This window comes from Capra hircus, chromosome 5 (genome assembly GCF_001704415.2).
Source record: "Capra hircus breed San Clemente chromosome 5, ASM170441v1, whole genome shotgun sequence".
NCBI lineage: Eukaryota > Metazoa > Chordata > Mammalia > Artiodactyla > Bovidae > Capra > Capra hircus.
Window position 1 is genome coordinate 25,448,757 of NC_030812.1, and position 12,670 is coordinate 25,461,426.

General features: G+C 51.4%; 1 protein-coding gene across 1 annotated transcript; it reads left to right on the top strand.

The window, feature by feature from the left end:
* Window positions 1,519-3,470, top strand: GPR84 (G protein-coupled receptor 84). The gene is made up of 2 exons (XM_005679846.2): window positions 1,519-1,620; window positions 2,053-3,470. The coding sequence occupies exon 2, from the start codon at window positions 2,061-2,063 to the stop codon at window positions 3,249-3,251; it is 1,191 nt and encodes a 396-aa protein (XP_005679903.1). The 5' UTR covers window positions 1,519-1,620; window positions 2,053-2,060; the 3' UTR covers window positions 3,252-3,470.

Genomic DNA, 12,670 nt, shown 5'->3' on the forward strand with positions numbered 1-12,670 from the left:
CCGGCCTAGCTCAAGTGTCAACTTGGCCCTGGGGAATCATTTCGAGTCCAGGTCTCGGATTGCAGCCACGGCTCTTCAGAATTTGTCGCAACTCCACCAGGCGGCGACAACGACATGGAAAAGAAAACCGCGGGGCTAAGACGCTCCAGTGCAGTGTCGGCGTCTCGAGGTCCTAGGGAGACAGGTGTCAGATCCGGTCTCAGACAAAGGATCCAGACTTTTGTGCCTCTAGTGGGAAACCCACGCCAGCGACACTCAAAGCACGGGTAGATGGGAGGAGGGACCTGGGAATCGGAGCTCTAGGCTCTACTCGGCTCCATATAAATAGTGACCTTGCGGTTAGTCCTCAACTTCCCCATCTGCAAAATGAGCAAGTTTGGGTCTCTTAAAAGTTCGTTTGATTTCATGGATCAACGACTATAAGAGCTGGGACCGTGCTGTTTACAATGATACTAGAATGCCTCCTCATCTGGTTCCCTACTTGGTCTGTAGGACAGGAAGGCGCACTTCACTAGCTGCCTCTCACATGATGCTGGGGGGAGGGGGCTGGGGGGGAGGGGTCTCTCCATCTTCAGAATTCGGGTCAACCACACACTCCCAAGAGCAGCCAGTGATTCTGTGACCCCCTACTCCCTCTAGCCCGGCAGGGCAGCAAAAAGGTCAACAAAAAAGGACAGACCGGAATCCAGCCTCTACGTGGGCTCATCCTGAGTCGCATCTTCTTTGCTCACTTCCACCTCTACGCACTTTCCAGTCTTGCGGAAGAAAGGGGGAAGGAAAGTGGGATGAGGACTCTGAAAGAGGAAGATGAGGGAAATCGGGCCTCCCGAGTTAGTTACCAAGTTGGGGGTGAGAGTTTGCTACAGGTTCAGAAATAGAACCCAACGAGGAGTTTGAGGGTTTTGTGTGTGTGCGTGTATTTGTTTTGTTTTCAGGTTGATCTAGCTCAAAAAAGAGCCTAGAGATCTAGAAATCTGACGGGCAGAAGTGGCCAGATAGGAAAATGGGCGGAGAAAAGTAGGGCTGGATCACATGTGGAGAAAGCTTGGGAGGGCTGGAAGAAATTTAGGTTAGAGGAGCAAGGATATTAGCATATCCCGCAGGTACCTCAAATCTGGTATAAAACTGAATTCATTATTTACCCCCTTCCTAAACCTGTGATACTTCCCACATTCCCTATCTCATTGATTAAGAGAACCACTCCCACCTGGAAAAGTGGGCGTCCTCCTAGTCTTCCCTCCTAAACCTTTTTCCTATGAATCATTAAATGAATCCTATCTGCCTCTCAGTAACCTATGGATCCTGACATTGTTCTCAATTCCCACATCCACTGCCCTAACCAGGACTGGCTACATCATTTGTGGTGTCCAGTGCAGTAAGTAGTAAGGAAATTTCAACAGAGAAGCCCATATTTCACTAGTTAAAGCCAAATGAGTAGGACCGGAGGCAAGGGAGGAAGTGGTGAGGTTGGGTAACTGGGGAGTTTCTTGTTCTTTCAGGCCGGTATAATAGAAGCAGAGCACCTCTTGTTTGAAGCCTGACTGCCCACCAGAAAGGACTGTGCTTTGAGTGAGTTAAACTTCTTCTGCTGAAGAGAGATTTGAAGGCTGGGAGACTCAGGTGAGTACTCTTGTGGTGGATATACTTTTATATTCTCTGTCTCATCTCCCAGGTGGTAAAAACAAACAAACAATAAAAAAAACTGAGGCCTGTTATGTGTGTGTGGCAGAAGGGACTACAGACAGATAGGACTATTCTGAATACAGAGGAGAGGGGACTCCTGGGTGGTCTTAAAGGACAGGGGAGAGTATCTGGAGGGATACTGAAAAGGCCTGGAGATGGGAGTAGACAGAAACTTCATAGATAAAATAGATAAACATTTGGGAAAATCTTTGAGAATGGGAAAGAGGAGGTTGGGGATCTTGGGATGAAAAAGCTTGGGAATGGCTCAGGAGCTCCTGCAACAATTCAGGTGCCTAGAAGCCGAGAGTTATTCGAGAGATCTGAATTCAAGGTCAGGTTGTGACTTCCTCGTCTCCCCATCCCTTTCAGCTTCCATCATGTGGAACGCTTCTGACGTCAACTTCTCCTGCTACCATGAGTCTGTGCTGGGCTATCGTTACGTGGCAGTTAGCTGGGGAATTGTGGTGGCTGTGACGGGCACCATGGGCAACGTGCTCACCCTGCTGGCCTTGGCCATCCAGCCCAAGCTCCGTACCCGCTTCAACCTGCTCATCGCCAACCTCACAGTGGCTGATCTGCTCTATTGCACCCTTCTCCAGCCCTTCTCAGTGGACACCTACCTCAACCTGCACTGGCGCACTGGTGCCACCTTCTGCCGCATCTTTGGGTTCCTCCTTTTTGCATTCAACTCTGTCTCCATCCTCACCCTCTGCCTCATCGCCCTGGGACGCTATCTCCTCATTGCCCACCCTAAGCTCTTTCCCCAAGTTTTCAGTGCCAAGGGCATAGTGCTGGCATTGGCGAGCACCTGGGTGGTGGCTGTGGCCAGCTTCGCTCCCCTCTGGCCAATCTATATCTTGGTGCCCGTAGTCTGCACCTGCAGCTTTGATCGCATCCGAGGCCAGCCCTACACCACCGTCCTCCTGGGCATCTATTTTGTGGTTGGGCTCAGCAGTGTCGGCATCTTCTATTGCCTCATCCACCGGCAGGTGAAGCGAGCAGCACAAGCACTGGATCAGTACAAGCTGCGCCAGGCAAGCACCCGCTCCAGCCATGTGGCTGGGGCACAGGAGGCCGCTCCTGGTTGCTTCCAGGAGCTGGACAGTGGGCTGGCATCAGGAGGGCCTAGCGAGGGGATTTCATCTGAGCCAGTCAGTGCTGCCACCACCCAGACCCTGGAAGGAGACTCATCAGAAGTCAGGGACCAGAACAACAGTAAGGCAGCTAAGCAGATGGCAGAGAAAAACCCTCCAGGAGTGGCTGCCAAGGCCAGGATGACTAAAGGAGCCCAGAGAGCTCAGGACTCTCCATCAGAGTTTGGGAAGGTGACCCGGATGTGTTTTGCTGTGTTCCTCTGCTTCACCCTGAGCTACATCCCTTTCTTGCTACTCAACATCCTGGATGCCAAGGTCCAGGCTCCCCGAGTTCTCCACATGCTGGCTGCCAACCTCACCTGGCTTAATGGCTGCATCAACCCTGTGCTGTACGCAGCCATGAACCGCCAGTTCCGCCAAGCCTATGGCTCCCTCCTGAAACGAGGGCCCCGGAGTTTCCGTAGGTTCCATTAAAACTGTGTCCCCAGTCACCAGAATCTGGGATTGTCTCTTCCAGAACTAAGGTGGCCAGCTGTTATAGAAATAGGTGAAAGTGAGACCTGTGGGAATTTTCATGGACAACCACCCCCCAAACTCCCCAAACCCAGCCTCTCCAACCTTCACTCAACATTTCAGCCCTAGGCTGCTCAAGATGTATTATTAATTATTAATAAATGAATTCTATCCTCTTCATGTTCAGGTGTGATCTGTGGGGAAGAAGAAAATAGGCCAGGGTTGGTTTGCAGCTGGAACCTAATAGTTGAGGGTTTGGGGGGACATAAGTCAGAGCAGGGGCAGGAAGCAGAAGACCAGCTGAGGGGTTTCCAGGTGTAAATCATGTGAGTTGGTTTAAGATTAGCTTGCCTCTTTAAAAAAAAAAAATCAATTACTATTAGCTTACCAGGTGGCGCTAGCAGTAAAGAACCCACTTGTAAATGCAGGAGACATAAGAGACACCAGTTCAATCCCTGAGTTGGGAAGATCCCCTGGAGGAGGGCACGGCAACCCACTCCAGTATTCTTGCCTGGAGAATCCCATGGACAGAGGAGTCTGGCAGGCTACAGTCCATAGGGTTGCAAAGAGTTGGACACGCCTGAAGAGACTGAGCATGCATGGACACCCTTAGCGGATGCCAGACAACCAATTCTTTTTTTTTAATATTTTTAAAATTTCGTTGCCACCAATCTTAGTTGCAGCATGAAGGATCTCTCTTTGCAGTGCTCGGACTCTCTAGCTGTGGCGAGCTCTGCAGCATGTAGGATCTTAGGTCCCTGAAAAGGGATCGACCTTGTGTCCCCTGCATTATTACAAGGTGAATTCTTAACCATTGGACCACCAGGGAAGTCTCTATTAGCCTGCCTTTTTGTTTAACTGAAACTCCAATATTTTGGCCACCTGATGCGAAGAACTGACTCATTTGAAAAGACCCTGATGTTGGGAAAGATTGAAGGCAGGAGGAGAAGGGGACGACAGAGGATGAGATGGTTGGATGGTATCACCGACTCAATGGACATGGGTTTGGGTGGACTCCAGGAGTTGGTGATGGATGGGGAGGCCTGGCATGCTGCAGTCCATGGGGTCACAAAGAGTTGGACATGACTGAGCAACTGAACTGATTTAACTTCCCAGAAATGGCCCCCACCTCTAGCTACCGCTGCCAGGATGACCCATCACAACAAACAGGTTTTTTTTTCCCAACACAAAGTTCTGAAATCCAGCTTTGATGGCCATTCCAGTTGAGTCCAGCCCCCTGACCCTTGTCCAGTCCAAAGAGAACAGACATGGGGGAGAACTCCTCTCTCTGTGGAAATGGAACTGAGCTTAACCAAGGCAGTGGCAGGCAGGCATTCTAGCTGCCCTAGCAGGGTCACGCTGCTTGGAGTTAATTCACCTGGGTCCTGGCCCCTCCTCTTACCTCAGACTTGCTCTTGTCATCCTGGGTTACAAAAGTTACAAAAAGACTCTAGTTAAGAAGGCCCAGGGGCCAGGCTAAGGGGAGGTCACACCACTCCCTTCCTCCAGTGTGACCAATATCCTGTCAGCCGTGTGCACATGCATGCACATGCATGAATTCAAAGCACCTGTGGCCACCAGGTGACGCTGGTTCTCTGTGTTTCCTTTCTCGCTTCCCTGTGAGGACAGAAGGTATCAGCAAGACAGGGAGTCCAGATATACTACCACCCTCCTGGCCAGCAAGGGCAGAGATCCAGGAATCCCCACCCCTCCTTTTTGCCCAAATCTTAGGAAGAAAAATGAAGAAGTAGACACTTATTATTCATGCGATATTTACTGTCTACCTAGCTGGGGTGGGGGAAAAAGAGTGGGCACTGTGGATAGAATGTGAGAGTCATACTGATGGTGACACTGCTCTGGCTGCATGTGTCCCTTCCCGGCCCCTAAGTCCGTGGTTTGAGAGAACAAAGTCCAGAGAGAAGAAGATGAGAGCAGAAAGGACCATAGTCAGGGTGGACAAATTGATACCCTCACGTTCAACACACCTCCAGGGCCCAAGAGTCCTGCTTCCTAATAAGAAACATGTATTTTTGAGTGTTCTCCTTTCACAAAAATCACAGCAGCCTGTATTGAATCAAGTTCAGGTGACTGAGCTGGGGGTCCAGACAGGTGGGGTGAACAGCAAGACCAATAAGGATCATTGGCCTGGGAGTATAGATACCAGGGCTCCAGTCAAGGCTCTCCGATAATTTGTTCTGTGAGTTGGACCAGGAACCTGAGTCGTTTTGGACCTCAGGTTTTATCATCTGTACAAAGATGCAGGTGGGGGTGCACTCTTACCATGCACCTTATACTGTCCTAAATCCTGTAAATATATTATTTTGCATAATCTTCACAAAATTTACCATAAGGTATCTATTATAATGAGCTTCCCAGGTGGTGTCAGTAGTAAAGAATCCACCCGCCAATGCAGGAGATGTAAGAGACTCGAGTTCGATCCCTGGGTTGGGAAGATCCCCTGGAGGCGGAAATGGCACCCCACTCCAGTATTCTTGCCTGGAAAATCCCATGTACAGAGGAGCCTGGTAGGCTACAGTCCATGGGAGTCACAAAGAGTTGGACATGACTGAGCATCTGAGCATATCTATTATAATCTTTTGCTTAAAAAATAAATAAATAATGCACAAATAGGTTGCTTAAAAAATAAATAATGCACAAATAGGGCAAGCCATTGGTCTAAAGTCCAAGGGTTAATAAGTGATATGATCATGATTTGAGAACTGAAAGTCTGACTTTAGTACCAGTCTACATGTCTAACCACAGTAAGACCGAAACTTCTATGACTAGAATCAAGTGATCAGATGACCCCTAAAAATCCTTCCTGCTCAGACCTTCTAAGATTCTCAAAGTTAAGAGTTCTCTGAAGGGGTTGTAAAAGGCTTCACTTTTCATAATCTTTGAAGGCGATTCAAAAGCTTTGGCAAGTAGAAATGAGCAGCAATAGGGATTGAAGTTAGACCTCAGAAGGGACTTCCCAATCCTCAGTCACTGGAAAAAATGACTCAAGAGGACATGGGAAACCCTAGAGTCTGAGACCAAACAGGACACATCATAGCGAGAAAGCAACCCCCTCCTCTCTCACCCTCAACAGCCCCACACATATACCCCACCCCTAATCTCCATAGGCGTCGAGTGAGGGGAAAAGAGAAGGAAGATTATGCCTCAGGCTCGTTCTCTCTCTTGCGTGTGTGCACGGCGCGCGTTTGTGTCCACGCACGAGGTCCCTCGTGGTGCGGAGCTCACGCGTATCTCGGCCAAGTGTATGCATTTGTCTTGGGGAACTGTTTCACGGGGGCCCTCCTGAGGGTGTCAGTGTCGGTCTCTATTTTCTTTATCTCTGTCAGTCTCCCGCCGGAGCCCCAGCTCTATCGCTGACTTTCTGACGCTATCTCTCAAGGCTTCTCTTTGTCTCTCTCCATCTGTCCGTCTCTCCTCTACGCTGTCTTCAGCGCTTGTACCTCCGTTATCGCCCTTTTTTCTCCGCAGCTTTCTCTCGCGCCTGGCCCCCAGCCCGCTCTCCCCCGCCCCCTCCCCTGTCCCCCGCCCCTGCAGCTCTCGCTTGTACGCACACTCTCTCTCTTTCTCTGTCTCTTACAGGCAGATTTATGGTCAGCCCAGGGCCTTTCATTGGCCAAGCGCTGACAGGACTTGATTTAACGCCGCCTCTCATTGGCTGATCTTGACAGGCCGATTTACGAGTCACTCTACCATTGGCCAAACCGCCTTAGCTCTGATTTATGGTTCAGTGGCGGCGGGGAGAGCGGGGCGCTGCATGGGGAGTGAGGACGCCCCTCCCCTCTGCACCGCTTCCGTCTCCCTCTCCGTTGCTTTTTCTCTCCTTGCTCTCCCTCCCCTCCTCGAACCGCATTCCCTATACCTATTCCTCAAGCTTTCTCCTCCTCTTTCATCCGTTGGGAGAGGAAAATGGGGTGTGGTGGTGGTAGACACTGAAGCAGAGGAGGGGGTCTAAAGGGGTAAATAGGACCTGAGGAGTCCGCGGGGTAGGATGGGGTACAGTAGGGAGAGAAAAGGAGATTGGAGAGAGAGAGAGAATCCTGAGCTGAAGGGGAAACTGAGGAAGGAGGCGAAGTGAGTGACAGGAAAAGGAAGACCGAGGAGAAAGGAAGGCCGAGGGAGAGAAAGGGAGGGTGTGAGGAGAAGACTGAAAAGGGCGCGTTTGAGGGGGCTAATGGGCAGAAGCGGGGAGATGGGGGCACTGAAGGGGACTCTTCAAACCTCACTATCCAGACAGAACAAGAGACGAAAATTTCCTCTTCAGACAATGGTTCTGAAAAGGGAGAGACCTTGAGGAGCAAAGGCGTAGAGAAAAGCGCAGCAGAGAGGCAAGAGGGGCGCAGGAAAGAACTAGAAGGTAATAACAAGGAAAGAGGGATGGAGAAGGATGGAGAAATAATCGAGAAGACAGAACTAAGTTTGTTTTTCATTTCGGGGCGGGGAGTGAGAAAAGGCTAATTCCTAGAGGAAATATTGAGAGCCGCAACTCCTCCTCTTCTCAACGGAAGACCCACAGGCGTCAGCCTGGGGATAAGTCAGACACCGCCCCCAGGAGATGTTCGGCTTCCTCAAGGCTGCAGTAGGCTCCCCTTCCCCACACCTCACTCCTCCCCTTGCCCACCTCCCCAGTTAAATTTATGAGTTCAGGGCTGGCCTTCAGGAATTAGGAATATTTATGCTTCTTTGAGAGTGAGGTTTGGAAGGTGATAAATAAGGGGCCGTTGGTGGGGGGGTGCAGCTGGGGGCTCCTATTTTTAGCGTGGCCACTTTCCCAAGCCCCCCCACCTACCAGTTCCCCCCGCTTACCAGTTCTGTCTCATCCTGAGCCAGAAAAGGGAACACTGAGTGAGGTGGGGAGTGGGTTTCAGATATCAGGAAAGGGCTTTGACTATCCTGGAAAGCCCCTCAGAGGACTGCAGAGCTTTGCAGCAGAAAGGATTGAAGGTTGATGGGGGAGGAACTTTCCAATCATCCTGGCATTCTTATAGCCCCTGGAGTGCAGTTACAGCATTTTCTGCAGAAGATGGAGAGAAATGGGGAGAAGCCAGTTTCCCCTGTTACCCCCTAAACTCAGTTGCTGAGGAATAAGAAAGAGGAGCCAGTAAATGTAGAGGCAGGTTTCTCTGGCTTGTCATTACCCTCACAGAGAGAGGAAGATTTGAAATGCCACCCCACCACCACCACCACAGCCTGGGTCCCTGGGAAAGGAGGCCAGGAATGTGGGGCTCAGGGCATCTCCTAGGAGTCTCACCCTATCCACCCCCACTGCTGGCTGAGAATTAAAGACAGCCTGTGATTCAGGATACCCCCTTGCCCTGGGCCTCCAGGAAATGAGAGGGAGAGAGGATCTTCCCTGTGGATCTACATGACTTCTCCAGCCCTCAGCTTTAGGAGCCATGTCTGTGACCCTCAGCTCAACTGGAGGGCTTGCTCTGGGCTTGGGGAGGTAGTGAACAAAGATGGGGGTCCCTGATATAGAGGGACCTAAAGAGAACAGAGGGAGCTAGGGAAGAGCTGCCCCCTCTCCACATGTACACAGTGGGCCTCCCATCCACTCTGGCCTCAGCAAGGATGGCTGCACATAAACACACACACACACACCCCAGACTGTGCTGCCTGGAGTGGGAGAAGGGAGGGAGAGAAAGGTCTAGACTGGCCCTTTAAGAGCCACTTAGGGTCAGAAAGCCTGGGCTACAGAGAGGGGAAGGAGCTGATGTCAGAAGACGGATGGGCAGCAAGATGGGGATTGATGCTAATGGGGGAGTTAAAGCTAAGTACCCAGACACTCAGAGGGCAGAACTGCAGATCTGTCTTCCTTATGCTCACCCCCCCTCCCCAAACCAGGGCTGTAAATCTGCCTTCTCAACTGGGGGAAGGGGGAGCCAGGAAAAAACGAGAGATGCTGGAGATGCTCACTTCTCCCTTTTCCTGTTTTTTTCCTTACCCTGTGCAAATCCCACCCACCCACCCGCCCCTGCCCCGCCATTCTTTTGTCCTTTCCCAGTCTCTGCTCCCAACCTATGAGCCTTTCCCACTGAAATTTCCAAATTTGGGCTTTCCATTGAGAATTGAGAGGATGGTTTCAGCTTGCAGAATTTAAAAAGAAACCACGAGATGGTCTCCTTCATCAGCCCCTGGGTAGGATGGTTTGGTGGGGCTGTGTTGAGAGACTGGTAGACAGACTGAAAGCTCCCAGTTGCCTTGGTTTCTCTTCCCTCCATCCTTTTTTCACTTGGAGGTAATTCATTCAAGCATCCTTCTCCTGAAACAGTGGGGTGAAGGCAGAAAGCAGGATGTCAGGGAGTGGGGGCCAGGAGTTGGAAGTGGTGCAGCTTCAGAGTTGGGTTTTTGGAGGCTTCTAACATGCTGAGATTCTGGAGGGCTAGTGGGCCTCCAAGGGCGGCTAGGGAAGCTGCAGGAGCTGTCCACTGAAAGATATATGGTCTAGTTTCTCGGAAACTCCTGGATCACACCATTCCCTCTCGTTGAGCACACACCCTGCCTGCTGAGTAGAGACAATTTCGGGCCAATAGTCTATTTACTGTAAAGGCAGGGTCCAGCTGCTCCCCATCCTCTCAGTGGGCAATGGGGGATCTCAGGGAGGCAGGTCTTCTCAAAGGGACTGGAGCTAGCAAGTGTTAATTGCTCAGTGTGTCCGACTCTGACTCTTTAGACTGTAGCCCACCAGGCTCGTCCATAGAATTCTCCTGGCAAGAATACTGGAGTGGGTTGCCATTCCCTTCTCCAGGGGATCTTCCAGACCCAGGGATTGAACCTGGGTCTCCTGCATTACAGGCAGATTCTTTACTATCTGAGCCATCAGGAGCTAGTTACTCTTGGGGAATTTCATTTCTTCCTTTGATTTCAGGTGAGATGGTATCTTCCATCTTTCAAGACCCACAGTCACCTTTATCTCCCTCTTTGTTGGCAATCAGGGCCTGTTCTGGAGAAGTCCCCCTAGATTGGGGGACCTCTCCATCTCATTTCATCTGTTGCATTGCTAAACCTGAACTCCTTTCTAGTCCAGGAAATAATAGAAGCCTGGTTTCCAGATCCTCCCCAGTATCCATAAGACATCCATCTCCTGTCTTCCCTTCTCCCAGGTTGTTCTTCAGGGGCCTAAAATCACCTGAGGCCATCCTCTCTTTCCTCAATCTTCAGGGACAAAGGAGAAAGCAAGGTTTGAGTAGGGGAAAGGGTGAGGGGGCGAGAGCTGTGAGCAGGAGCCACTAGAACCCAGGCTTTCCACCTCCCAGCATCTGGCCAAGCACTCCCTCCCATCAAGGGAGGTCAGCCATTGCCCTCAGCCCTGGTCTCTGGCTGCTTCTCTATCCTGGTGATAAATCCTGTCTTTGTCTCCCCTCCAACCCAGGCCCCAGGCGGCTGGGGGTCAGGGGCTGGGGGAGGGGTCAGTACAGAGGAGGGAGAGATACAAGGAGAGTGGGAGGAGAAGATGGACAGGAGCAGCTGGTGAGCAGGCATGGGGGTGGGCAGTGAGGTGCTGGGGCCTCTTGATGCTACAGATCCTAACTGCACATTCCAGCAGGCCTGCATTCCAAGTGAAAAAGTCTGGATTCCTTGGAATCCTGGAAATACCTTGGGGATGGCTCCTGGAGCATCAGGAATCCTGGTTGAGGGGTGTATAGGTGTGGGGTGCCTCAAGGAAGGAGGCGGCTGAAAGAAATAGAATAATATTGTGGGGATCATCTCTACCCTCACCAGACACCCCTCTATGCCTGTGCCCTGAATTCAGGCACACAGACGGACAGACAGACACACATGCACGCATACACAAGATTTATGGCCCAGCAGTGAGAGGGGGCCCAGGAGGGCCAGGCTGCCCCTTGCCTGGCCCCTCCCTAGCTGCCTTCTCTTGCTATAACTTTCCTGTCTCCATCTTTCCATTCCCCCTGCTCCCGGCTTTGCTTTCTTTGTGTGGGTTTCTCTTACGCAATTTGCTATGCTGGCTTTCTGCTAACCCTCAACCCTCTTTGTGTCGCAGTCGTCTTTTTCTCTTTCCATCTTTCTGTCCCACTCCTTCCACCTCTCCTACCTCCTTGAACCCTTCATCTACCTGTCCTGCCTCTGCTGTTCTTCAACTCAGCCATCCTTTACCCTACCCCCACCTCAGAGCTCTCTGTCTGGCCCACGGGGACTGTCAGATTGCAAAGAGGGATGGAAAGGAGAAATTAGTGACTTTGTATGAGTCTTTGCTTTGGTAGGAGGTCTGGGATCATATTGTGTTGTGATATGGGATGGATGGAGTTGGGGGAGGCCAGGTGACCGGGAGGGAAATTCAACAAATTGAAGAGGGTGAAATGGGAGGGAAGAGAGATTAATAGAGAAAAGACACCGAAGGGCAAACACTGATGAGAGAAGGGTAAGGACTAAGGGTTCCCTTTAAGTGTGTGTTTTGGATAAATCTGAAGGGGAGGAGCTGAAGGGCATTTACTGAGTCATATTGAGACACTGATCCAGACAAGATCAGGAGACCCAGCCAGAGACGTGATATCTACCAGGCAGCCACAATTCTGAGCTTTCTTGCCTACCTGGGGAGGTCTCACAGACCTCTGCAGTCAGTCTTGGAGTGCTAGTTCTGTCCCCACTCACCCTCTCCTCACCTTACCAGTGAGAGTGACATCAGCTTTGGCTGCCACTGTCCTCAGCCCAGCTGATGTACTTTCCCATGGGTGAAAAAGAGGCCAGTCACCTCTGCCCCACCCATTCATTCTCCAGTCCAGGAGCTGAAACTTACACAAGCCAGCACCCCAGGGTGGGAGCAGGGAGGAGGCTGTACCAGGTGGGAAAAAGTGGGAGCATGGGCACCAGGGAGAGAGCGAGGAACTGGAGGGGGCACTGAGGAAGAGGGGCTGCAGCACTAAATCACCCTGTAGGGGGGCTCCCTCTGCCTGAGCTCAGTGGGGTGGGGAAAGGATAGACATTTGGGGAGGGGGGAGAGAAGAATAGGGAATCGCCACATCTGGCAGGCAGGTGTCTGGCACTATTCAGGCTCTAGTCACTTTCCCAGCCAAAGGGGAGGAGGGGGAGACAGGAGAGAGGAGGGGTTCCCAGGGTCCCCTGGGGAAGAAGGAAAGGCTCACAAACAGAGACAGAGGCCCAGAATCAGACAGAAAAAGACCAAGGGAAGGAGAGAATCAGACCCTACTCCTCAGTCTCTGCTTCAGTCAGTGCTGGGGGAGGGCTTGCTCATTGTCCTGAAAGAACATTGTTGGCCAGAGGACTGTGTAGGCCAGGGCACCAGAGTTCCATTCCTAGTGCGAAACAGAAGGCAGGAAAAGTTCACAGCAGGCCAGGCTGGGAAAACAAGCTCAGAGAATTCCAAGTTGGAGAACTGGATAGAACAC

Bases quoted from the DNA above. Each gene is read 5' to 3' on its own strand.
- GPR84 (XM_005679846.2), top strand. From the start codon at position 2,061: ATGTGGAACGCTTCTGACGTCAACTTCTCCTGCTACCATGAGTCTGTG.